We start from the raw sequence: 27,539 nt of genomic DNA, 5'->3' as shown, positions 1-27,539 counted from the left end.
ACCTGCATCCATCCTTCGGCCGTTTGCATGGAAGTCGCTTCCGATTTGCTTCTCCTGCGATCTGGTTCACACAATACGTTTGCTTCTAAGCCATCAGAGCAGTTCTCTGCTGGACCCGAAGTCTCTTATTCTAGTCTATTGTCCTCTTTCCCACAGGGATCGACCAGATTCCCCTGGGAAGCCCACAAGCAGGGCATGAAAAGAATAGTCTCCCACCGCCTTTGGTCAGAGGCAGATTGCTCTGGAGATGAGGTGGAAGAGCTACCGCCCTTACACATGAATTTGTCCCATCCCCACAGCTTGTCGCAATTATTCCTATACTGCGAACCAGAGGGACACTGATGTTGGAAGCAGCAACTTTGGTCACCGCTGCAGCAATTAAGGGAATTGCTCCCGCACTGGGATCTCTAGATAGAAACTAGTCACGCCCATGCTAAATCTTTAGGGCAGTAGAAAAGATAACAGGGTTAAAAAGGCCTTGGTCTGCTTGGCTGGGGGGTTCAGTGAAAAAATCATTCAGGCATCCCATATTATCACAAAATAAATGTTTTAGGATTTACTGGCACAAGAGCAGCTTTGTTTCAAATTCATCTAGTCCAGCATTCTCTCACAGTGGCCGACCAAATGTATCAAGAAAGCTAACAAGCAGGAATTCAGGGCTTATTTTCACTCATGGCTTACCAGGGGGCTTGGTAGTAATATCCCTGTTAGGTAGAACCTACTCTCATTTTATAAATGTGGAATTAGGGCCTTGCCCTAAATCTACCATACCAGTCTAGGCTGAAGCAAGGTACAGATACAGAAACTTTCTCCACTGTAGAATATGATTTTTAGTCACAGCCATCTCTGGTAATACTGTAGCTCATATTGACACCCAATGAAGCCCTTTCTTCTACTAAATCACCATATTTTCAACAACTGCACTGGCATATGTAACGGGAATGAGATTCCTACACATTTGGTTGTTGTTTTTTGCCTAGAGCAGATACTGGGGAAACAAAGATTCATCCATACTGAGACTTCCAATCTCTGCATCTGGGATTCCAGCCTCCGGGGCATTTCTACCACAAGGTCTCATTCATCAGTACCATATGCCAAGTTCCCATATCCCACCTATTATATATTATTAACCAATGAGTCTTTAACTTTTTTATTTTTTTAAAAAGCAAAGCAATAAAAATACATGGTTTTTAGAGTTTAACACTACACACATTTTATACGTTTACATTTACAAATTACGCTTTAATCCATATTGTGACTTTTGAGTTTTCACATTATTTGATCTTTTCAGACTTCATAGCAGCAGAAATATTCAATATCCCTGTTTCCACAGTAGTCAAAACACCAATTTTTTGGGTAACCCTGGGAAGAGAGAGGTAGGTTTAATGCACATCAGTTTGTCTTTTTCTTATGTCTTACAGCAATAGTAAGATTGCTTGTGCCTAACCTATTTCAAACTTTTATCACAATTACATAGTTTTAATTAGTGTCAAAATGTAGGCTAGCATATGGAGAACAAACTCTACTGTCCATTTCCATTTCAACTGTGGGTGGGTAGAGAAAGAATACTGCTTCAGCAAGTACAAAATCAAGCTAGCTGTGTCTCCAGTGGCCCTACTGTGTCTCCAATACAGTCTGCTTCCTGTCCATGATACTTCTCTGCTCTTCTCAGTTCTGTAACCATCTGCCAGCAAAGGTTATAGGTTTTGGGACTGGAACAGATAAGGAAGTATCTCTGGGCTTTTGCCAGGTTCTTGAAGCATCATTCACCAAAAAGTCTCATTTGAAAATAGCATAGCTGACGTCCTCCACTTAGACACCTGCCCATGTTAGGTGCACTGCACAAGGATTTGCCAAGCCTAGACTTCCCTGCTTACAACGGCAGAACAATTGTTGCATCTCAAGCAGATGTAAAAAGACCTGATCTTCTAAATCATGCTTGGCATATCATAAACACATTCTCTCCTTTTGGGGAACCAACAGTTGTTAGTGTTACATGCGTACTAACATTAAACCATAGTTAGTTTCAAAGGAAAAAAATAAAAAATAAAGAAAATCTGTATCAAAATGAAGTGAAAGAATGCAAGACTGAGAAACGCTCCTGATCTCATAATGATTAGCTAGTCACACTCCCATCCCCCGAAATATTATTGCAATATTAAGTGCAAAAGTTGGTGTGAGCAACCCTACAACATTGCAACCCTTTGGTTAGAATGGCTTAAGTCAGCTAGGGTATGCACACTGATGTTCTAGGCCAGTGTTTCTAGGCCCAGGCTAGCAAATTAAATGTTACATTGTGAAATAAATAAATATAAATTTTATATATCACTTGACTGTAAAAAAACCTCAAAGTAGTACACAAAAGATAGAATCATAAAATCGGGTGGGGGGACCAATACTTTACAACATACAAGAAATTAAAATACTTTAAAAATACTAAAATTCACACCAGCTTTTCTGGGTAGGCATGACTAAAAATGTTTTTAGCAGGCAAAGGAAAGGATATAGGGAGAAATCATATCTGGACATATGATAAGTGTTTAAATTCTACACTTAACATTGGAAGAGACTATTTAAAAATGTTGCTACCTTGATCTATTCCATCCAGTCTTTTCCTTTTCAAATTTGGTGCTGGGTTTTGTTGCTCTTTCAAGACTTCTGCAGGGCAATTGGGTCTTGGCAACTGGCTTCCAGGTGTTGGGGCTGGCCGATTGCTAAAATACTTCTGTTTTAGTGCCTTCAAGAGAACAGAATGAGATAATAATAAAAAATGACACTACTGTATTTAGAAAGGACACTATTTCTATAAGATCTGTACTTAAGTTTATAATATGTAGCTTTCTTGGCTAATTAGTAATATTTTGTGTGGTGGGGGGAAAAGAGTGTGAGGGGTGGCAGGGGTGGTGGTGATGGATAGCGTCTATGGTCATTGAGGCTGTCTATGGTTCCTCACAATATCAGTTCTGTGCAGGTTTCCCCCTGCAAGATTCTGTGTGCATGTGTGTGTTGTGTTCTTACAAAGGACACTTTTTCTTAAATGTGGGCACAACCAGGGCTGTGCATATACTATCATTCTGATTATTTTTGAAAGCAATACATGCTGAAAGTCAGAGGAATGCTGAATAAGATATACAGTGGTTGAAAGCAGAAATTCACTGACCTCTCTCTCAAACTAGAATTATGCAAAATAGCAAATGCAAAATGGCTCAAGTTGTATAATTTAGTTTTTTGGCACATAATTTGGATTGCATATGCAATTTCTCAATTTCCCTACCCCAGAGTGGAGTACACATAGCCCTGGGCTTAATGTTTTTCAGTTGTGAACTTTCTCCTATAATATAATCAATATTTACATTGTTTGTATCTGACTGGAACCTATATTTTTCCTCAAATAATTCCGTGTATTGCATCTAGGCAAAACACATTTTTATAGTGTAGTTAATGCTTAAATAAACTCCTTTTTGGACGAAGCAAATTGTATAGCACTAGAACATATGGATTGCATGTACATTCTGAATAAAAATTCTGCAGTCCTGACATCTCATCCAGCTACTTCCCTCTCTTCCCATGGTTTCCCAATTAATATTTGTGTTTGCAAACAGCTTTTGAACTGCAGCAAAAAATATTCAAGGATTAACTTTATGGGATATGCAGTAGACTGTAACATAAATGTAATAAGATCACCATCTTTTGCTTTGCTGTGCTTTGCCTTCAAATTATAGCCAAGTTATGGTAATTATGCACAACTAAAAAGTCTTACTTTGCTTTTTGATGTGGCTTGTAGTACTGAACAAGTTTCCACATCACTGGTCTGTACCAAGAAACACTTGCAATTAAGTAACCAGGGAAATGAAGACCAGAAGGAACATCCACAATGAATAATTACAGGTTCAAATAATAAAAAGGTACAAGCAATTAGAAACACATTTCTCATATGCAGCTCTCAATCCATGACTCAGGAAAGAGGGCTGCTTCAGCCCTTTGTTTCAGTAAGAGTTTTTAAAAAGCAACAAAGAGCTCAAAATACATGCCTCCCCAAGTTGCAAAACTTTGTACTTGGAATTAAGTCCCACTTAATTTACTATGAAGTAAACTTGAATAGGTTCAGACAACTAGAATGATAAGACTGCTGTGGAAAATGTGCATTCTGCCACAGACACCCTGGGCCAATTGACATATTGGTTCTCACTGTGGGCCTCAGCTTCACAAGTGGTGAAGTTGTTGGCTTGGCACCCTGTTCCTCTTTTTTTTGCTTGCTGTCTGACCCATAGGGAACAACTTTCCTCCACCTCTCTTCTCCTCCAACTTTATACTATTACATTAGCGTCTCACATTGAATAGAAATGACCTGTTAGAAAGAACTTTATGAACTGAAAGCAGAAACGCTGTATATACTTTTGTAACCCAATAAAATATTTAATAAAAAGAAGTTTTTTTAAAAAAGGAAATACTTCTTGGCCACTAAATATTGACAGGTCAAACAGGCTGCTGCTTCTTGCCCCCAACCAAAATATTCAGGCCCAGCTCACTCTCTCTTCCCCTTTTTACTGCTCAGTTGCTTTGGTTAGTCTGTTACAAGAGCAATGGGATTGGTGGCACTGGTCAAATGCCAAGAGTGGCTCTTCTCTTCCCCTCTGAAACTGGGTAAAGCTATTTGGTGAGCATCCCAGTCTGAATTCAGACTTTCAGAGCAGTCCTCTGACAGGTGTATTTTTCATCTCAAATGCTGTAATCCATTTTTCTACTTCATGAAGCAGGTATCAGAACACAAATTGAAAGATCAGTTGACATCAGAAACAGAGCTGAAATGGTTGTCTAGATACAAACCTGTTTAGGAACTCACTGCTAAAATATCACAATAAAAATCTGTGGAGGTGCCCCTGGAAGAACTATACACTCCATTAAATAAAGCAGTTCTGCTTGAGACTTATGCAGAACTTATTTTTACTAAATACTGACAGTAACAGTTTTAAGCTAATGGGTGGAAATTTAAATTTAAATACCTGAGTAGCTGTGACCCTAGTAGAAGGATTAAATGTAAATAAGCCTTGCAGCAGTTCTAGCAAATCATCACCAGCAGCACTGAAGATGTGATGAAGTGGCATTCCAGGGAAACTTTTAAAAGTCACATAATCTGGAAGATTGGTCATACCCTATTGAGGGGGGGGGGGAGAAAGAAATATAGCACAGAGAAGTCAGCACCCACATAATGAATAGTTAAAAGTCATTAATGGTCCTCTCACCTGTAAACACACATTAAGTATAAAGCTAGTCAAACAGGCAAGCAAGTCAAAACAATCAAGTTTCCATCAATTCTCCCTGCCAGCTTTTGTTACAAGGTAGTTAACTCAAAAACTTACAGGCCACTGCTCCTCTGTTGGAGTACCCAAGGTTTCAAATATCTTTGTGAGTTGATCCAGGTCAGAGTCTCCTGGCAAAAACGGAACCTATAGAAAGATGAATACAGTGCCTTCAAGATTGGTTTGTTCTGAACTCCTACAAAAAAGAAATTCAGCCCTAAAATCTTTGAACTTTTCTGGTAAGCAAATGGCATTGGATCAGTTTAAAGCAAACATGAGGGTTCCCAGAACAAAGATTGCATTTCCAGCACTCCTCCCACATGTAAACGTGCCAGAAGATAAACCATTTGCGCAAGAGCAGAAGAAAATTTCATTTGACAGCTGTACTGAGAGCTTACCCTTAGAAGCAATTCAGCCAATATGCAGCCCACTGCCCACATATCCACGCCTACACCGTACATTCTAGCACCAAACAGTAGCTCAGGAGCTCGATACCACCTGAAAAACAAATTAAGACATGCTGCATTCCCTCCTCCATTTATGAGACGTGCACAGTACCTTCAGTACAAACACTCAGCTATTTTGTGCCTAAAAATTTACATCTTATCTTGTTCTTTCTGTAAGAAAATGGTGCAAATCTAATCTTTTTTCTCTCCAACAAAGGTGACAAAATAGGTGTTTAAGTTAGTACTGCACAATTTACTGGCATTCAAAAGTGGATGCAATTAATATTTGAAGGGGCTGTACATGGCCCTCCCCACTTTGTCCTCACAACACACCTGTGAGATAGGTTAGGTAGGATTACTTAACCTATCTTGCTGGCCTAAACATGGGTAGCCAAACTAAGGCCTGGGGGCCGGATCCGGCCCAATCGCATTCTAAATCTGGCCCGCAGACGGTCCAGGAATCAGCGTTTTTTTTACATGAGTAGAATGTGTAGAAATGCATCTCTGGGTTATTTTTTGTGGTGCATAGGAATTTGTTCATTCCCCCCCCCCCAAAAAAAAATATAGTCCGGCTCCCCACAAGGTCTGAGGGACAGTGGACTGGCCCCCTGCTGAAAAAGTTTGGTGACCCCTGGGCCTAGAATAACTGAGCTTCATGACACAGTGTGGTTTTTGAACCAGGGTCTTCCAGTCCTCATATGATACTCCAAACTCTGCAACACACTGGCAGTCTTATTCAAGTTCCTATCTTCATGTACACATAGTGATTGGGCAAGCAGATGAAATTGTCATACCAATAGACCAGATGTGTTCCTTGAGGGATCTCTCTTACCTTGTTACTACTTGGTGTGTGTAAACTCTGTTAGGACTTCCAAAAGATTTTGCCAAACCAAAGTCAGCCAGTTTCAAAACTCCATTTTCATCTAGCAACAGGTTATTTGGTTTAAGATCCTTAAAGGGGAAACACATGAATATGCAATCGCTGAGAATACTTAAATATTTTGCTTTGTGATCAAAGGTTCACCTTAACCAGAAATATGCTTCTGAAAGCAGTGACAATAGGATTGCATAGAACTGAGGCACTAGATAGAAACTACAATAGCTGATCAAACTATGGTAAATTAGACTGTGCCATTTACATCCATTTGTGCCTCTGAGAATCAGCAGGGCTTTGGAAGTTGGATTCATTTTTTAAAAAATGTTGCACGCAAATTGCCGATAACTATTAAAAGATAAAATATCCCAACTATTTAATTCTGTTTTTTTTTATATACCAGTTTGAAACCTCAGATTTTGGGGCATTAAAAAGAGACCAAGAAACATTTTGTTGTTGTTGATGTTAAGACTGAGATAATTTACATGGAGAATCACATTTCCATCTCAAACACCTTAATGGGAGCCATTTCTCATTGTCTTAAAGGCTGTTCTTTTTGTTCCTAGAGTTCCTTACCCTATGAAGGATCCAGTGTTCATGTAAATATTCTAAACCTTGAAGTGTCATCAGCATGTATGCTTTGATGTGAGAAGGTGTCAACACAAGACTAGTATCCTTTATTATAACCTGTAAAAAATATATTGCATTTTACAAATTGCAGAAGCTTAATACTTTAAAAAAAACACCAGAAAAATTACACAGATATATCTGTTGGGGTACACAATGTCCCCAATAACAAAACATCAACTAGCAAGCCTTAGATAAATCACTCTCTCTGACCCAGAAATGCTATAGAATTGATTATCATAATTGGTAATGCCCTCACTTTCAGTATTTTCACTATCTACATTGTTAGACCTATATAAATAAAATATTGATTATAGCAACTTCCTGTTCTGAACTCTGACCAAATTGTCCAAATTCTCTGTGAACTTTGTATCTAATATTCTTATGTTTTCTCACTAGTAATGAGAATTCCTTTAAGTGGGTGGCATCCTAAGCAATTACAATTATTTCCCTTCAAATGAAGTCTGTATTACTCTTTAGCTGCTGAAAATGTGTGTATGCCTGCTTTCTCTAGCAGATACACAAAACCTACCATGAGTTATTTATGCATAAAACCTGTTATTCTGCTTATGTTAAAAAGTATTGATACAGCGCCACCTATCTGCACAACTCTTTGGAAAGAATGAAAGATGATCCCAACCCCAAGGGGCTTACAGTCTAAAAACAGATGCAAAGAAGAGGCATACTGTTCTGCTTTCTCTGTTGTTCTCCTCTACCACCCCCTTCCTCCATGTCTCTTCTCCAACTCTTATAACTTTCCCCCAGGACTTTTGGTTTCAATATATAAACAAAGCAAAAGCTTATTCATCGGCCACAAAATTAAGTCAGTAGCCAGTTAATGGCAATCTTACCTCTAGATCAGTTTCCATAAAATCAAATACTAGACTAATGTTAGATTTGTGTCCAAATGCATCAAGAAGCTGGAACAGAAATACACTCAAATTATTGATGTGATAGTATGTCCTTAATCCAATGTGTGTGTGCACACTGGTCAAGGTATCCTCTCTAATGTGCCCTGGCAGGCTTACAGCACTCCAGGCAATGCAGAGTGACTGAGTCTCACCACCCTTTTAATTTCCTTAACTAGGCCTGCCAGGCTGTTTTGGGGCAAACCACACCCATCTTTCCCAGGCCTGAAATCCTATGATACCATGCTCAGAAAAGTTCAAGCCATGTCTTGAAACTTCAACCCAATCCTGAAAAAGAAGAAAAATCAGAAGTGTGCTCCTGACTTTTCCCTTGCAGCCAGTTTTCAGTACTTCTTGAATCTGGCACATTTTTGTGTTGTCTTGCATAGCAACAGAAACTCCTAATGCCTGGAAAAAGGATAGTTTATGAGTCTTCACTTTTAGGCATGGCCAATCAGAGGGAAGTTCGAAGGGGAATTTGACCTGGGTCTCAGGTATAAAGAGGGTCTCAAATTTAAACACTTCTTTTCCAAGGCCCTTTAAACTCTCATCTATGTATCTATCATATCTGGGTGTTGCTGAGAGTTTGTTATACTGATTTTATTCTCTGCTTCACTTTTATTAGTTATTGTTTTGTTTCACTGTTATTATAAACCAACCAGAGGACTTTGTTATTGGATAGTATTTAAATATTGTTAATACAGAAATATTCCTTTCAAGCAGCACTTTGTACTTACCCCTATAATATTTGGATGGCTAAGCTCCTGCAGTAGCTTTATTTCTCTAAGGGCTGTTCTGTTTATACCTGAATTGAAATAAGAATCATGATGATAACAATAGAACTGTACACCCTCAGCAGTGTATGAATTTGGTGGTACTAGTGGCTCAAAGTAATCCTGGGTGAGAGGGAACAGGGATTGGTACTTTTGCCACAATTATTTACGCCACATACCTGCTAGTTTTATGCCTATGAGGTTAGAGATTCAAATCCTGAAGTCACCTAGTTCAGGTAAGCAGGTCTCTGTACTCTGGGAATAATGTTCATGAAGACTAAGCATAACATTTTGTGGACAAGAGACTGCTACTATTTTATTTCAAATTGGTGAATATTTCTGATAAGAATCAAGCTCCAGAACACAACTTCAAATATTCTAGGCAATGAAAGTATTTCAGATCAATGTAATTCCCATTCCCTCACATCCTGAATGAAGAAGATGCTCAGTTTGTTGTAGCTAAAACAAGATAGAGGTACTTTTTCAGATTTCTTAAAACTTTCCCTCAAATGCCAGTGTTTCTATACTAGGGAGGAAAGCAATGACATGGGCAAAAGGAGAGCTAATTCACATCTTTCTTGCTTCAACAATAGATAAGCAAGAACTTACACTGGATGAGGTCCAAGGTATTTTAGTCACTGTTCTTCACTATGTTGCCCAGCATCACCCAAACGACTTAGTATGCTCTAACAGTTTAGTATGTCTAAAGAGATTGTTTTCCAATGTGTGGGTTGGGGTATGCCTTGGTCCCTTGATTTTCTTGGATATGCAGGTGGTAGGAATGAAGAGGACTGCCTTGCTAGAAGCAGTTGATTTGCCACATGCAACTCTTCCTGAAAAGATGGAACTAAGCTTCTGTTATCGATGCCCTACTTACTACTAGGCAGGACTACTTCAATGTTCTCTACATGGGGCTGCCTTTAAACAATGTCTAGAGACTTGGACTAGTGTAGAATGCTGCTGCTAGACTACTGTCTGCCATGTGGAGATTGTAGTCATGTTCCAATCTTATTTCATTTCAACATTTACTTACAGGCTCAATTTAAAGTGCTGGTAGTCACCATGGAAGTTCTAAACAGCTTGGTACCAGGTTATTTTAGAACTCGCCTGCTCACATGTGAAACTGTCCAGCCTCTGAAATAACTCCTGGAAACCACTTTCTGCTCCATCCATCCATGAAATCAGGTGGATGTGAAGAAGAGAAAGGGCCTTTTCAGCAGTAGTGCTGTGACTGTGGAACTATCTCTTGGCATTGCCATTCTCTTCTTGTTTATCAAATGACTGTAAGCACTTAAAAAAATAGGCTAGCTTTTAAACAGTAACATGTTTCCAAGATGCCCTACATGAAATCTTAGCACTGGTATCTAAAAGTTTTTACAAATGATATTTTATATTGAGGTTACTCTGTTCTTGTAATGATGTACTATTTTACTATACTGGGCTCTCTTGGGAGGAAGGATAAACTATAAATTAAACAAATAACTAAATATTTTAATTGTAAACTACTTTAGTTGTTATTTTAATAAAAGGACAGAATATAAATAATAAATTAAACTGAATATAAGCTTGCTTAACTGATGGAATGCACAATTCACATAAAGAAGTACATTCTACTTGAAATCAGTGATACAGAACAGGATAATTTCCAGGGCTTTAATTTTACGTTGAAAAAATTCCACTTCATAAGTTCATTAGAAACAATTAACAGATGCCAATTACAAATGTAGTATTAGGCAAGCTTGGCAGTTTTCCTTCTTTTTCTTTATATCTGTTGACTAACAGGTAAAATAAGCATGTTAAATTAGATCACTCACTAGGATATCAGAATTTTTTTCAATTCAAAATTTTCTAGAAAAATCATGTCACTGCTTAAAATTATGTCCACGGATAAAAATAAAACAAGAACACTAAAGGGAAAAATGTGAATGTTTTCTATCTAAATTACCAAAGGACCAGTGGAGTATGGATATTATGCCACTGGTCTACTTCAAAACAAAGAATTACATGGGTCTCATTTGTTATCTCTTCCACTCAAAATTGAAAAGAACAGCAAGTCATTTACCAGCATGGTAGCAATAAAGGTAAAGGTACCCCTGCCCGTACAGGCCAGTCGTGTCTAGGGTTGTACGCCCATCTCACTTAAGAGGCCGGGGGCCAGCGCTGTCCGGAGACACTTCCGGGTCACGTGGCCAGCGTGATGAAGCTGCTCTGGCGAGCCAGCACCAGAGCAGCACACAGAAACGCCGTTTACCTTCCTGCTATAAAGCGGTACCTATTTATCTACTTGCACTTAAGCGTGCTTTCGAACTGCTAGATGGGCAGGAGCTGGGACCGAAAGATGGGAGCTCACCCCGCCGCGGGGATTCGAACCGCCGACCATGCGATAGGCAAGCCCTAGGCACTGAGGTTTTACCCACAGCGCCACCCGCGTCCCATGGTAGCAATATTCTAGCATATACAAAATAGTTCATTTATATATGTGTATTTCAAAAACTTACCATCTTTAGCTTCTGATCTATGCCCAAGTTTGATCTAAAATAAGAAAATGGTTTAATTAAGACAATATTTCTCATTGCCAAAGGCAGGGCAAAGGCTACAGTCTATTGTTCTATAAGTATCTAAACTGACTGACAGCTCAGTCTATGTATTTTTACTTGGAAGTAATTTCTGAGAGGTTTATTTAAGTGTGCTTAGACTGCAGCTTTTACTTGCTCTAGGTTACTAAAGCTCTGCACAATTACATAAAACATGGTCAGACAAAATGCATGGTCAGAACCCAGAAGCTGAAGCTGTTTCTCCTTACTTCTCCAGTGGCAGTAGGCAGGCTGCCCACCACTACCTGGAGTGGTGAAGAGAAGCAGTGGCGACAAGAGCTCACAATAATTTTGTGAGATTTCACTGGAAGCTGCTGCTGCACCTTCTTGTTTCTCCAGTGGCAGCAGGGGTAAGCGAAGCACCTGCAGGGACATTACTGCTTGGGATTCCACTGCCTGTGGTGGCTGCCTCAGTTAGCCTCATGGGCAGACCAGCCCTGGTTAATGCAATTGAATATATCAATGAACAATTTATGAGTTGCTTAATAAATAAAAATCTCATTAATGTGGCAAGGATTCCAAGTTATGGTCAGCACAAATCATGGTTTGGGTATGCTGTCAGGTTAATAAAGCTAACTCACCTTTTTAATAGCAACAATTTGATTTGTATTCTTGTCTCTCGCTTTATAAACTGTAGCAAACTAAAGAGAAAAAGAGCACATCTTAAAAATAAGTTTTCTAATTATATAGCGGCACCCTTGCTTTTTGTTTAGAAAGTATTTAGTCTTCTTTTCTATAAAATATCTTGAGGCGTGCTATAATAAATACAAATGATCACAATAAAAACAGGAAAAATGTTAAACGAAGTTGAACACCTTTAACTCATTAAATGCTATGTCTTTCCTCTAATGTCCTAGCAATTAAGGGAAATTACAGGTAACTGATAAACTTCCAGAGATACAGCATAATTACAGAATCCTAGAATTCTAGATTTGGAAGGACCACAAGGGTCATCTGGTCCAACCCCCATCAAAGCTGTTTCAAACATCAGTATAAACCTCAAAGTACATAAATGTGAGAATTCCATATGTAAGAATGTCACATATGACAATCTACCCACATAATGAACATGCCGTATACTGGAAGGCTTTCTACGAAGCAGGAAAGCATTACATTGTTATATCCCTATTAAGAAGGAAGTTCAGTGGCTGTACTACAGGGTTTGATGTCCCAATTTAATTTCAAATATAATTTTGTATATAGAGCAGCAGGCAGGACCTAGACAGCCAGCTCCAGCAGCCTGTAAAATCAGCACCCCCCAAAAAAACCAGACACTACTTTTGAGTCTCTCTCCCCATCATTACCTTCTCGCTCCAGCTAGCTGCAAAATGCAGACCTCCTACTTCCTTGTTGGTTACTTTGCAACTGTCCACTGTTTCTCTAGTCACCAACCTTCAAACTCCATTTTGGAAAAGTTTACTAACCAGATGGTCAAGCAACAGCCTTAAACAGAGATATCAGTAATACAGCAGACATATGCTATTTTCTGGCTAAAGTATGAAAATTTATTCTCCGTTGTAAGTCAGGTTTGACCATTGGATAACAATTGGGTGGCTAGGAAAACACTTTTCTCTGTCCAAAGCTGGATGAGAAAAAGGTCTGGCTGTAAGTAGATTTGATCAGAGCAAGAAACTGCTTACACAAACATACCTAGCTGGTTCTTTTTAACAGGTCGTTTTGCTGCTGCCCTAAGCCTTCATGACATCAAAGGACAGATCAAAGTCAATTTTGGGAGCAGTCAGTCAACTACCCATTCCTTAATTTTTTTGTGAACAGCCAATATTTCTAGGTGCTAAGCCATTGACCCCCACATTGAAAATGCTTTGACAGAGGCTTCTCGTGGAACAGATATTTTTCTTTCGAATGAGTGCTGTCTCCAGTCAAGCAGGTGCTTTAGGTTTCTGAAATACAAACCTGGGAAACTGGAATGAGCAAACAACCTTCAAGTATCTAAAAAAGATGCCTACTGCCTATCTACAGATGCTTTCTACAACCTATAACACAAATACACCTATGGCACTACCCTAGCCATGTATACTCACAAGTAAAGTTAAAGGTAAAGGGACCCCTGACCATTAGGTCCAGTCGTGGCCAACTCTGGGGTTGCGGAGCTCATCTCGCTTTATTGGCCAAGGGAGCCGGCGTACAGCTTCTGGGTCATGTGGCTAGCATGACTAAGCCGCTTCTGGCGAACCAGAGCAGCGCACGGAAACGCTGTTTACCTTCCCGCCGGAGCGGTACCTATTTATCTACTTGCACTTTGACGTGCTTTCGAACTGCTAGGTGGGCAGGAGCAGGGTCCAAGCAACGGGAGCTCACCCCGTCGCGGGGATTTGAACCGCCGACCTTCTGATCGGCAAGTCCTAGGCTCTGTGGTTTAACCCACAGCGCCACCCGCATCACATACTCACAAGTAACCCCTCTTGAATTAAATGGGGCTTATTCCCAGGTAAGTGGAGTTAAGACTTGCAACTTTATATATTAAGAGGGAGAGGGGGCGGCTTTTCATAGTTTCTCTGCTCTCAAGCTTTTTTGCAGCCCTGGAGAGGGGATTCTCCGTGACTGCCCCCAAACTGTGGAATTTCCTCCCCTCTGCAGAGGTGCTTAATGCACCTTTCATTTTATGCTGAAACTGCACCTGGCCTTTGATAGCCGAGACCTTTATTTTCCTATTTAAGCTGTATTTTGGGCGCTGCGTTAGACATCGGTTTCACTACAGTATTTTTAACTGCATCACTGTCCTCTGGGGCCTTTATGGCGAAGAGCAAGTGGGGTTGGGGTGGAAATACTGTTTTATTATTATCAAAGAGCGAAAGTTTGCGTGTCGTTGATCTCAAAAAAGGTGAACTCTGCGCAGGTGACGGCTTAACTGGGAGGCATTGAAGGCGACGCCGTTATCCGGAGGGAGCAACGAGGGGCGTCCGCAGCTCCCGCCCCGGCTAACCCTGAAAACTCCCTCAGGCGGTGGTGCCTCTCCTTCGCCTCCACCGGAGCCCTACGGAAGCTGCTGCTGCCGGCCGTTACCCCTCCCCTCAGCCGAGTCCGGCTTACCTGCCCTTCGCCCAGGAAGGCCAACTTCTCGTAGCGCTTCGCACGCGCGCGGGCGTCCATCCCGACCAAGCGCGATTTAAAAACCGTCAAGTTTACGACGCCTCCAGGAAACCAGCGCGACTCCGGCTCCTCCCCCCTCTCCCGTATACCACCGGCCTTCCCACCGCGTTCTACGCATGCGCCACGCACGCTGGCAAATGGCGCTTCCCCCTCCCCCCCCTAGGTTTCCGCCGGTCGTGACAACAGCCTCTCAACATAGAGATAAGAAAGGATAGACGAGCAGGCAAAATCCTCATAGAGCTGTTTCGGGGATAGAAAAATCCGTGGTGTTCTTCTCGGGTCGCAACTTCTCCGCCCACCCAGGAGTGCTAGTGAGGGCTGTCCATTTAAAAAAAAGAGAGGAGAAATTCGGGGTTTCGATCATTGGGAAGCTGCAGCTTTGTACGTCGCTCGTCTGCCTAAAGAAAGGTAGCGGCAGAGGAACCCCCTGCTTTGATTTCTAGTGACTGTTTTGTACACGTTTAAAAGCACCTTGCCGGTGAACTCCAGTATCCCCATATTGTAAGTGTGCCCCTGGGGTGGGGAGGGGCACTGGGGATGACCAGCTGGTGACAGGCCAGAAATGTATACCATTGTTAATATTGCTGGGAGGTGGGGGGTTTGCTAGTCAAAAGCACCCTTCAGATTGCAGCAGGGCCAGCGCTACCATTGGGCAGAGAGAAGAAGCAGTTGCACCAGCAGTCAGACCTTATCAGTTGGATGTACAACTGTGCATATCATATTGCCAGCCCTTTGACTTGGTGAGCTAGCCTGATGCCCTCAGAAGTGGTAGGTGTGTGCTGTTTTATCGTAACAAATAATGTGAAAAGTTGGGGGGGGGACCCGGTTAACTCATCTCATTGCTTCTGTGAGAGCCCTCTGCTGCCCTTACACATCTTGCTAAAGTCTAAATTCCTGTTTCCCAGCTGTCACTGCCATCCCAAAAGAGAGGGGTGGGGAAGCTTGTTGTTAAGCAGTGTTAGTCTTGCAACAAAAACAAGTGTTGTGGCACTTTAAGCAGAGGTGGAGAACCTGTGGCCCACAAGATATTGTTACTCTCACTGGTCATGCTGACCAAGGCTGGTGGGAACTGAAGTCGAACTCAACACCTGGAGAGGCACAAGTTCTCATCCCTGCTTGAAAAGGAGTATTTAATATGGCGTCAGCTTTCATGGACCACAATCCACTGCATTGGATCATATATAAATTGCAATCATAAGTTGGCAAGTTTAGTGAAAACTATAGGGGAGTGAGCAAACTCCAGTGAACCTCAACCACTTTGCTCAAGCAGCTCCCTCTTTTCAAGTTCCCAAGTGCCAAGGCAGCCACTACACCTGACTACAGCAGTAAAGGTAACATAATAAATGCATGTTTGGTTGCACACAAATGAGTCTGAGAAAATATAAATGCAGCACAATGTGATACCAGTTTATTTACTCAGAAGCAAATTCCAAAAAATAAGTAGGCATGCACATCCTGATTGTTTTGTTGTTGTTGGACTTTCCAAACAAAAGATGCATTTATTACTCTATTTATTTTCAGGATTTATACCCTGCAGCTTTTTATTTAAGGCCACTTTGTAGATAAACTAAAGAGCAAAAAAAGCACTTCAAAATTAACAGTTGCAGCTTTATTTGTAATCAACCCATCACATTTAGAAGATTCCACAATTTGATGTAGGTTGGAGCAGAACCCATTTTGTTCAAACGGAAATGTCATTTCATGACCAGGGAATCAAAAGGGAAGTAGATATCCTGCTACAATGTGGATGCGACCAGCATTTTATTTGCAAGACGTGTCTGTTGCCTTCCTTGGCAGATTTCATTCATGCATTTATTTTTAAGAAGTGCTATAGTTCAGTGGTAGCACGTATGCTTTGCATTTTTAAAAAGTTCCAGGTTCAGTCTCTGGAAGCTGTATGCAATAGATGGGAAACCTCTTTACAATGAAATTTATACATAACTGGATCTCCCTATACTTCCAACACTTTCCACTTATAGAATTCTCACTTAAGAACACAGCTTTATCAATCCCTGCCCCTCTCCCCCCCCACTCAGAAACCATTTCCAGTGATCCTTGCAAACTTGGGAGTGGTTGGAAGATAGGGGGAAAAAGTTCCAGGCCTCAACTCTAACTGATGTTAGTAGCTTGAACTTATAATATGTTTCTAAAGCACAAAGATGAGCAGGAGCAAGGTCAGGACGACATGAGTGCAGCAGGAGTGTCAGATTGATTGTAGTGCTCCCAGCCATATAACTGGGTAGGCCTGACCTTACTATAGATAAGCAACAATGACACTGGTGTTGGGAGGGTATCTCTGGCTACTACTATGTGTACTGATAGATGCCTCATTTCATTAAAATAAATGGGCACCTGAGCCTTCAGAAGATCCTCATTGCACACCACAACTGATGAGGATCACAGGAACAAAGTCCATTTTGAGGCCAAAAGATAGTATCAATACAAAACTTGTTTGATGAGTAGATGGTGCAAACATTTTAATTTCTTACTCTTTTGAGATTTCAAAAGAAAAACCTCTAGTCATTAGCATAACTTAGAGATACATTTTAAAACGAGTTCCTGTATATTTGGACTACGTTTCATCTGACAAGCAGGCTGAGTGAGAGTAGTACCTACAAGTGGAATTGTCAAGAATGGAGGTCTGTATTTCTTTCCAAAAGAGCAGGCAGATAAGTTTGCAATAATACGTAACTGATGTTTAATAAATACAATTCATCCACTAACACCTGCAAGTTCTGTCTTGATACTGTCTCTTACATCCCCCACCCTTAAAAAAAACTCTCCCAAAGGACATAATTGATGCTGCTGGAGAGAAGAAACAAATATTGCTTTCCTTCATGCCAGACAGGCATTACATGAACAGTGAAAACATCACGAAATTTTGCTGTTCTTCCTTAGTGTATCAACAACAGCTACAAAGGAGATAACAAAACCATTATTGCTAAGTAGAACAAATAAAATAAAATTTTAATTGTAGAGTTGTATAAAGTGGAGTCACAATTACTCAAAACAGAATGGTCTTCTGTTCTAGGACACCGCCACTTTCTGAAGAAGTATTTACCTTCTCATCCCTCGTGAAATACCTTTAACAAAGCTATTTGCTTTTAGACTTTTATAACATTCAGAGAGTGAGGAAGGCCTTTGTTGTGAATATAAGAGTTTGTTGTACACCAGTAGCTAACCGGAGTCTTGTGCGTTATTCTGGACCTCCACGCTGTAAGAAAAAATATTGGTTATTTATGTTTCAACAGAAAGAAAAATCAGTTCTTGCACTGATATCCGTTTGCATTTGGATAAAGTGACTGATGTCTAACTTTATAGGGATATACAGAATAACAGCAAGCCACACATAATTTTTCTGTTGCCATTTGGGCTTTTTTGTAGTGTGCTATATCCCACTTACTATATACGGGTCCAGTAAATTAACTGCCTGCCTGTATTTCTGTATTTCTCAAAACATTATAAATTTGAGTCCCTTGGGCCCAACCCACAGTTGTGCACTAAGTGTCCTCCCCCAAACACTGCAATCTTGAACATGAAACTATTTCATGTAATCCAGGAAGGTCATGTGGGATTTGGAGTAAAGTGTTATCAAAATGTGGATGACACCCATTGCTATTTCTCCTTTTAGTCCAAGCAAAGCAGCTGATGTTCCGAACAGTCATTTTAAGATAGGTGGTGGGAACACTTGGCTTTCCAGACATTGCTGAATTACAACTTCATCATTCTGGGTGATGTGATATTCTTGCTGGGATTCATGATAGTTGTAGTTCAGTGACATCTGGAAGGATAAAGGTTCTCTACACCTGCACAGGTAGTGAACCCGGGTTGAAACCAATGGAAGAAGTAAGGAGCCAAGTTATGGATTGGTTACAGTACCATCAATTATATGATTTGTATAAAACAGACTAAAAAATGGATTTTGGACCAAAGCTCACAGTTTGAAAGAGAGTTACTATGGAATTAGGATAAATTATTGTCTAAAATGTATAACATTGCTAGAATGGGAAACAAACCATGAGCTAGTTAAAGTTTCTATGACACACTGGGCAATGGATATAGGGCATAACATAGATTTAAACCTCTGGGAGAAACTCTGGAAGAATGATTTCCAATTCTCTGCATATTATACATTGAAAGAGAATTATATGAAAATGATTCATAGATGGTATTTAACTCTGAGTAGGTTGGCTAAGATGTATAAAGCAGAATCAGATATGTGCTGGAAATGTAAATAAATTGAAGGAACCTTTTTTCATATGTAGTGGATGTGTAACAAGGTTAAGGAATATTAGGAAATGATTTTCAATAAGTTGAAAAGAATGTTTAAAACAAGTTTCCCCAAAAGACCTGAAGCATTTTTGTTAGGAATAGTTCGAATTGACGTTCCCAGATATCAGAGAAATCTATTAATGTATGCAACAATGGCGGCTTGAGTTTAGTTAGCCCAAAGATGGAAAGTGAGACAGGTCCCTAGTAAGGAAGATTGGCAGCTTAAGATGATAGAATTTTCAGGTTTAACTTATAGATTACAAGAGCAAGAAGAATTTTTATTTAGAGAGGAGTGGAATTTTTTTGCTGATTCTTTAGAAAAGAACTGTGTACAACTGAAAAGATAAACTCAACAGTGTGCTTAATAATTGAATGATGTAAATTGGAGAATTGACTAAAATGGTTATAGTAAAATACGCAGAAATGAGAGATAAGTAAAATGAACCATGGAATGAGAAGAAGGTATGCCAACTGATATATGGTATTATATTAAATGTTTATTTTGAGATGCACAATTTAGAAATTTAATAAAAATTATAAATAATAATAAAAAGGTTCTCCACACCTGCAGTAATGTGATGGGTGGGCATTAATAAACTGGAGCTGAATAAAGAAAAGATATCTAGTGGTATGTTATCTGACGCTGAAGATGCTATCTTGTACTGTATGGGGTTGCACTCCTACAGGGATATTAGATGTAGAAGCTAGGGATACTGCATATTGAGATTGTTTTCATAGCGCTAAGTACCTTTATGCCAGCTACTCACTCTCCTACACAAGTTGTCCATGCTTTAGTAACACAAAGGGCTGATTACCATAACACATTATATATGGAGCTGCCTCTAAAAATTTAAACTGGTTCAGAATGCAGCAGCTAGGTTGCAGATCATGGCTTGTTATGCAGGCATATACCTGCTCTAAAGGTCAACAGTGGCTTTCCGGTTGTTCCTGGGAACAATGCAAACTGCTGTTTTTAACATTTAAAGCCAGGCTGTCTAAGAGCAGGCTTCCACAGTGTTTCATCCACTTCCATATCAACTGGCCTGAGAACTGATCGTCATAGCTACAACACAGAAAACATTAAAACATGTTTTTATATGTGTTGGAAGCTGCCCAGAGTGGCTGGGGCAACCCAGTCAGATGGGCAGGGTACAAATAATAGATGATAATGATTATGATAATGATAATTGTGATATACAGTATCTACAGGAACAGAAGCACCAGGCCTCTGAATACCAGTTGCTGAAAAACAATAATGAAAAAGAGCTATTGGCAACAGGTCCTTCTTGGGGACTATCCATAGGTCTCTAGTCTGATCCAGCAGAGTTTTTGTGTTTTTATCATCAGAAACTTTCTCTGGGTGCCCCTGTTGGTAAAGTTTAGAAAAGGTTAGGAGAAAGGGGGCCCTTTCTGCAGTTGCGCCCCATCTGTGGAACTTCATCCCAAGAAAGATAAACCTGGCAACCTAATTTTTTCTAGACACTAGGCTGTCTTATTATCTAGGTTTTGACAGTTTGGTTTTTCATCTAATGCTTATTTTATTGTTCCAACAGCTATGAGGCTGTTGGAACCGTTTCAATGCTGGTTATTGTTTTATCAACACAGCACTAGATTGCAGACATTCCCATTGACTGCCCTCGGCTTTTATTTTTAAACTATTTCATTTAATGGCCACCTTGTGTCCAATTTATAAAAGAAAGGCAACATAATAGATATTTCAGTAAAACAAATGCAAAGAATAAATTATGTAGGAAATCTCTGGGACCTTACTTGGATATACTCCATCTCTTCCACCGACATGGGTTTCCTTCTATATTTCTGAGGTAACGTTTTTACTAATTCTGAAGTGTCAGGTGTGCCTTGAATTCTACTGGAGAATGAAATATTTGTAGATGATGACGGCCCACCTCCTGCAGAGAGTTGTGAGGCTGAACCATGAGGCAGAGGCACTCTTGACTGTAGAGGCTCCTGTACTGAAGGAACAAGCAACAGGTTCTAAACCATTTACTTTAGCAAAAATATTCAGGAAACCCTAGATCATGAAGCATTCAGAGTAATAGCCACGTTATTCTGTTACAGAAAAAATAACAAAAATAACTTTGTTTAAGTGAAAAGGGGAATGGTATTTTGGAATGGTATGTTCAAAGAAACAGCAAATGTCAGTTAACATCAATTTCCAGTCTAAGCAAAAGAAATATGGTGACTAAGGCTGTGATCCTATGCACTTTTACATGGAAGTAGGTTACATGGAATCCAATAAAACATACTTATAAATACATAAGCCTGGGATGGGATGGTATTATGGCAAACTTTTCCTAAACATTACTAGATAAAACATTACTAGATAAAATTAACAAACATTTACAAAAAGAGATACTTACTTGTAGGTTTGGGAGTACTTCTTCTGTCTGGAAACTTAATTAAGGGTGTATGTGGCTTCACTACCTAGAGTAAAACAGGTAAATGGAAGGCAATGTAAGATAACTAGGACAGCAATTCAATATACATATTCACATTTTCTTGCAAAGAAAAGGTGTAATACACCAAGCACTGTTGCTAAATGGCATTTTAGTGGGGAGCCCAACCCAACTCCTTTTGGAACAGAACACTGGCAACAGCAATGGCTTCTGAGTAGAATGGGATACAATGCAAACTGGCTTGCTTGGGAGCAAAATACAAAGACATTTGAAGAGTTCAACTTTTACATTTGAAATGTTGGCGCAGTGAAGAACAAAACCTATCATGTAAACTCTAAAAACACTACCCACTTATTCATTCACAATCTAATGCTATCCAAAGACAAATGAAACATAGCTGGTGGACTACTGTACTACAAAAGGCAGCAGGTTTATCTGCATGGATAGTTAACAAGCACTAAGTACAAGGTCCAGTAGTCATACTTGAATTGCACAGATTTCTCCAGAAGTGTTTCTTTATCCATTATTATTTCTATTGCAGAGAAGAAAGGGTTTTTTGTTCTGTTTACTGTTTACCTAAGGGGTGGTCAGGAAGTATATCACTTGCTATCCTCACAGAATGTTGCTCACAAGTGGCAGTCTATAGCTGCTGTGATGTCTGAAATGTAGATCATTTGTTATGTTCTGCAAGAGTAAAGTGTGCTGGAATAAGGGAAACCTGCATGACAGAACTATGATAGGAAAACTACCTTTTTCTAATTCCCTTTTAAAGCCATCTAAGAGCCAAACTAGAAGTGGCACTAAAAGAATTGTTAGCAACGATGTTTATATTTAAAAAAAAACAAACCCCAATGGCAAGTATGAAAATGGGATTTTTGTTGGAACTGCAGTTATGGAAAGGCTTAAATCTAACTTCAATTACAAGCTGCAGTACTGATGAAAAGCACCTCCTCCTACTCCTGGCATTATTTTCATTTAAAGCATAAAATAAGTGGCTAATAATGACACATTTTGCATCAAGTCTAGTTTCGCACAACTTGTGGCAGCGAATTCCCTAAGTTAATGAATGCTTTGTGCACATTAGTTTTATATATATATATATGGCTATTCTAGTTCTACTGCCAAATATCAATTCCATGGGATGACCTGAGTTCCAATAATATGAAAGAGGAAGAAAAACTTATTTCGCACTCCAAACAATGCCTTTCCCTATACACCTTTTGCTTTTCCACCCTAAACTTAAGATGTACAAATATTTAAGTAAGGTGCTCTAGCCACCTTACTGCTAAAGGGCAGGAAACTGCCAGTCATTTTGGTTATTATCACCATCCCGCTCGCTGTGCCAAGCACTAAAAACGGACTGAGCCACTTCTCTCCAAGTCACCAAGCCAGCCAGAAATCTTTTCAGACATTGCCTGTGAGCAAAAACGGGGTCAAACTGCTCGTCAACATGTCCAGTTCAACAGTTTATTTCCCTCTTTTGCCAGGGGAACTGCAAACGCTGATATTTCACTCAACTCTTATTTACAGTTGACAGGCTTGTCATTGACACGAGGGCTGAGACGAGAGACTTAATCCGGAGTTAAATTGCAGAGTCCAGAAGGATCTAATCCCGAGGCGATGAGGAAGATGATAGTGCCGATGATGGTGCACCGTAGGACAGCATTGCGACCCTGTTGCTTTGGGATGGGACCCTCGGGGGCAAAGGCGGAGGACAGGCGAAGCGACCGGGAAAGGCTGCACAACAAACCTCTCTGCCTCTTCCCTCCGAAGCCGCCAAGGTGACGAGGCCCCAGCCGAGCCGCTTTCTCGCCTTCCTCTCCCGAGGTCGGCAGGCAGCGCATCCCCCCTCGACCGCCTTCCCTCCTGCGCTTTCTCCCCCTGCCCGCCCAAGGGCACCGGCCTCCGCTAGTCCCACGGGGCCAGGGACCCGCTTCCCCGCCGCCGGACGCCGAAGCCTGGCCCAGAGGTGCGAGGCCCGGCCGTGCGCCAAGCCGGAGCGGGGTCTCCTGCGGCAGAAACGCCTTAAAGGACTTACCTGAACGACCCTACTGGCGGCCGCCATCTTGCTGCCCATGGTGACCGCCGGCCCGCCCGGCCCAGGCAGGAGAAAGTGCGCGCCGACGGGGGCCGGGGCTTCGAGGAGGAGCGGGCGGCGGCCTAGCGAAGCGCCGCCCACGGGAGGGGCCTTGACGGCGGCGCTCAGCGCACGGAGCGGATCCGTCGGGCGGCTTCCGTGAAAGAAGAGGCCGGGCGGGCGCCACACGCCGCGTTACTGAACTGCTCAGAGTCCAAGCTGACAAGCCTGGGCGGGCCCCTGACACTCGCTTTGTCTCATTTTGTCCTTAACAGCCGAGGGAAAAAAATAAGTAAAAAGTTCCTACTGGGACAGGGAAAGTGTGTTTTGTTTTCCAAGTCCATTGATTTCATTAGTGCAAGGCAAGCTAATTCTCTAGAAAGGATGGTCTTATGCAGGCTTCCTCAAACTCGGCCCTTCAGCTGTTTTGAAACTACAATTCCCATCATCCCTGATCACTGGTCCTGCTAGCTAGGAATCATAGGAGCTGTAGGCCAAAAAACATTTGGAGGGCCAGGGTTGAGGAAGCCTGGTCTTATGGATGGCGGGGGTGTCCTAAAGCTATCAAGAAACCAGTAGCAATGGCCTGCTGGATTTATTTCCGTTGGGAACTTCTTCATATGAGCCCTGCTGGATCAGGCCCTTGGCCCACCTCAAAAGCATCCTGGTCCCACAGTGGCCAACTAGATACTGTTATGAGGAGAAAAACCTGCTCCTTTTCCCTTATGGGGTACCCAAGAGCCCATACAGAGTCCTTTTGTAGGTTCTCCATCGGTAGGAGAAAATAACAGAGACCAACCAGAGAATAATGAGAAGCAAAGCAGCTAGTAAGTCTCATCTTTATTAAACTGTTGCAACAGGGTCCTCACTCACCACATGCCGGAGGGAGGAGAAACCCAGAACAAAGGCCCTTATAGAGACCTTGTAAATTGCCCACCCTCAAACTCCAGACCACCCCCCAGAAACATCATACATACATCACAGAAGGGGTGTATCCCAGGACCACCTTCCACAATGCATCATACATACAACACAGGGGGCAGTCTAAAACAGAATCCTGAGTGTGTTGTTTATGTCTGGCAGGTTACCTGAATGCATTATCTGGGTTTTGAGCACTCTTTTATTATAACTACTTAATTCCTGAATCCAGGTCACAGGCTCACCCTATTCACACCTTAAATGTGCCCTTACGGCAGGATTGGTTAGCACAGAGACATTTCCTCCCTCCTTGCAGAGAAACATTTGGTCAATTTGGGAGAGTCAAAATGGTTTCCAGACTGCCTTCCTGTACTGATTCAGACATGTGGTTTATGTATCTGTTTGCCTTGTACATGCCTTGACGTGGGTGGTGCTGTGGGTTAAACCACAGAGCCTAGGGCTTGCCGATCAGAAGGTCGGCGGTTCGAATCCCCACGATGGGGTGAGCTCCCGTTGCTCAGTCCCTGCTCCTGCCAACCTAGCAGTTCGAAAGCACGTCAAAGTGCAAGTAGATAAATAGGTACCACTCCAGTGGGAAGGTAAACGGCGTTTCCGTGTGCTGCTCTGGTTCGCCGGAAGTGGCTTAGTCATGCTAGCCACATGACCTGGAAGCCGTACGCCGGCTCCCTTGGCCAGTAAAGCGAGATGAGCGCCGCAACCCCAGAGTCGGTCACGACTGGACCTAATGGTCAGGGGCCCCTTTACCTTTACCTTTTTTAGACCTTAAATTCTTACAATACCTACGACAAGTCTGCAACCAGAACTGCTCTCTCCCATCCTGTACTGTATCTTACACAGTTACAGATAGGTAGCCGTGTTGGTCTGCCATAGTCAAAATAAAAAAATCCTTCCAGTAGCACCTTTAAGACCAACTAAGTTAGTTCTTGGTATGAGCTTTCGTGTGCAAGCACACTTCTTCAGATACACTGAAACAGAAGTTGCCAGATCCTTCTATATAGTGAGAAGGTGGGGAGGGGTATTACTCAGAAGGGTGGTGGGAATGGGAGATAGCTGAGATGAGCCTGCTGACGACTCTTAACGACTGTAATAGGTCTTACAGGAAAAGGCAAGGGGTGAGAAGGTGAGAAATGGCTTAGTCATGTATAATGGGATAAGAATCCAATGTCTTTGTTCAAACCAGGTGTCTCCATGGTTTTAAGTTTGGTAATGAGTTGCAATTCAGCAGTTTCTCTTTCCAGTCTATTTCTGAAATTCCTTTGTAGTAAAACAGCTACTTTGAGATCTTGTATAGAATGTCCTGGGAGATTGAAGTGTTCTCCTACTGGTTTCTCTGTTTTGTGATTCTTGATGTCAGATTTATGTCCATTTATTCTTTGGCGTAAGGTTTGGCCTGTTTGTCCAATATAGAGAGCTGAAGGACACTGTTGGCATTTGATGCCATACACAATGTTAGATGATGAGCAATTGAATAGTCCCGAGATGGTATGTGTGATGTTGTTGGGGCCAGTAATGGTGTTGTCCGGGTGTATGTGGCAGCAAAGTTGGCATCTGGGTTTATTGCAGGCTCTGGTGCCAGTGTCCGTGTTAAGTCTGGTTGTAGTATTATTGTGGGTTAGGAGTTGTTTAAGATTGGGTGGCTGTCTGTAGGCAATGAAAGGTCTTCCTCCCAGAGCTTGAGAAAGAGAACTGTCATTGTTCAGGAGAGGTTGTAGATCTCTGATGATGCGTTGTACTGTTTTAACTTGGGAGCTGTATGTGATGACTAGAGGTGTTCTGTTATTTTCTTTTTTGGGTCTGTCTTGCAGCAAGTTCTCTCTGGGTATAAGTCTGGCTCTGTTGATCTGTTGTCTAACTTCATCTGCTGGGTATTTTAGTTCTGAAAAGGTTTGCTGTAGATCTCTTAGGTGGGAGTCTCTGTCTGTAGAATTGGAACAGATGCGGCTGTAACGTAGTGCCTGGCTGTATACAATGGACTGTTTGGTATGTTTGGGATGGTAGCTAGAGGCATGTAGATATGTTTGTCGGTCAGTTGGTTTACGGTATAAGGTGGTGTCTATGCGCCCATCCTGTATTTTTATAGTAGTGTCCAAAAAATGTATTTCTTGCATAGATTGATTCATTGTAAGGTTGATTGTGGGGTGAAAATCATTAAATTTCTGGTGAAAGGTATCCAGGGTCTGTTGACCATGTGTCCAGATGATAAAAATATCGTCAATGTATCGTAGGTACAAGAGAGGTTTGAGTGGGTAGGAGTTTAGGAAACGTTGTTCTAAATCTGCCATGAAGATGTTGGCATACTGTGGGGCCATGCGGGTGCCCATTGCTGTGCCGCTGATCTGAAGGAACAGGTCATCACCGAATTTGAAGTTGTTGTGGGTAAGGACAAATTGGCAGAGTTTGGTGGCAAGGTCCGCTGTGGTTTTATCTGAAATGGTGTTCCTTATAGCTTGTAAACCATCGTTGTGTGGGATGTTGGTATACAGAGATTCCACATCCATAGTAGCTAGTATAGTATTGTTGGGAAGATTATTTAAAGATTGTATTTTCCTCAGAAAATCTGTGGTGTCACGTACATAGCTGGGAGCACTGATGGCATATGGTTTCAGAACAGAGTCCATATAACCGGAGACACCCACTGTAATAGTGCCAATACCTGAAATGATGGGGCGTCCTGGATTTCCTGGTTTGTGTATTTTAGGTAGAAGATAGAAAGTTCCTGGTCGAGGTTCTGTTGGTGTGTTGGTGAGGATCTGTTCTTGGATGTGTGGGGGTAGTTCCTTAACAATCTTGTTCAGTTCTTTCTTGTATTCTTGTGTGGGGTCTGAGTCCAATTTTGTGTAAAAGGCGGTATTGGAAAGTTGTTTGTGAGCCTCCTGAATGTAGTCAGTTTTGTTCATGATGACGACAGCTCCACCTTTGTCTGCTTCTTTAATTATAATGTCTGGGTTGTTTCTGAGATCTGGGTTGTATCTTACACAGTGGAGGGAAAAAAGAGAAAGAGAGAGAGAGAGAGAGAGAGAGAGAGAGAGCATAGCCATTATGGTTGGTAGCCTTCAGTAGGCTTTATCCTCCAAGGTTTGCCTAAATTGGGGGTAGGCAGCCTAAGGCCCGTGGGCCGGATGTGGCCCAATTGCCTTCTCAATCCTGGCCCGCAGATGATTCGGGAATCAGCGTGTTTTTACATGAGTAGAATGTGTGCTT

The 27,539-nt window shown here is 41.4% G+C and overlaps 1 protein-coding gene across 2 annotated transcripts; it reads right to left on the bottom strand.

The window, feature by feature from the left end:
- Positions 1-1,134: 1,134 nt before the first annotated feature.
- CDK7 (cyclin dependent kinase 7) lies at positions 1,135-23,550 on the bottom strand. Of its 2 annotated transcripts, XM_080973811.1 has the most exons (14): positions 23,361-23,550; positions 21,287-21,350; positions 20,676-20,878; positions 12,104-12,163; positions 11,427-11,460; positions 8,893-8,960; positions 8,099-8,167; positions 7,197-7,307; positions 6,579-6,697; positions 5,699-5,798; positions 5,361-5,447; positions 5,004-5,153; positions 2,590-2,737; positions 1,135-1,362 (listed from the first exon to the last, which is right to left on the bottom strand). In XM_080973811.1, exons 1-14 carry the CDS (start codon positions 23,397-23,399, stop codon positions 1,337-1,339), a joined length of 1,278 nt encoding a protein of 425 aa, XP_080829937.1. In that variant the 5' UTR covers positions 23,400-23,550; the 3' UTR covers positions 1,135-1,336. The 2 variants fall into 2 exon arrangements, with proteins under 2 accessions (XP_080829937.1, XP_080829936.1); XM_080973810.1 differs by lacking the exons at positions 20,676-20,878; positions 21,287-21,350; positions 23,361-23,550 and adding an exon at positions 13,173-13,310.
- Between the last annotated feature and the right edge of the window lie 3,989 nt (positions 23,551-27,539).

Source organism: Podarcis pityusensis, assembly GCF_964106645.2.
Source record: "Podarcis pityusensis genome assembly, chromosome: 11".
NCBI lineage: Eukaryota > Metazoa > Chordata > Lepidosauria > Squamata > Lacertidae > Podarcis > Podarcis pityusensis.
Note: the sequence above shows the minus strand (reverse complement) of the source record. Positions and strands in the feature narration are given on the sequence as shown.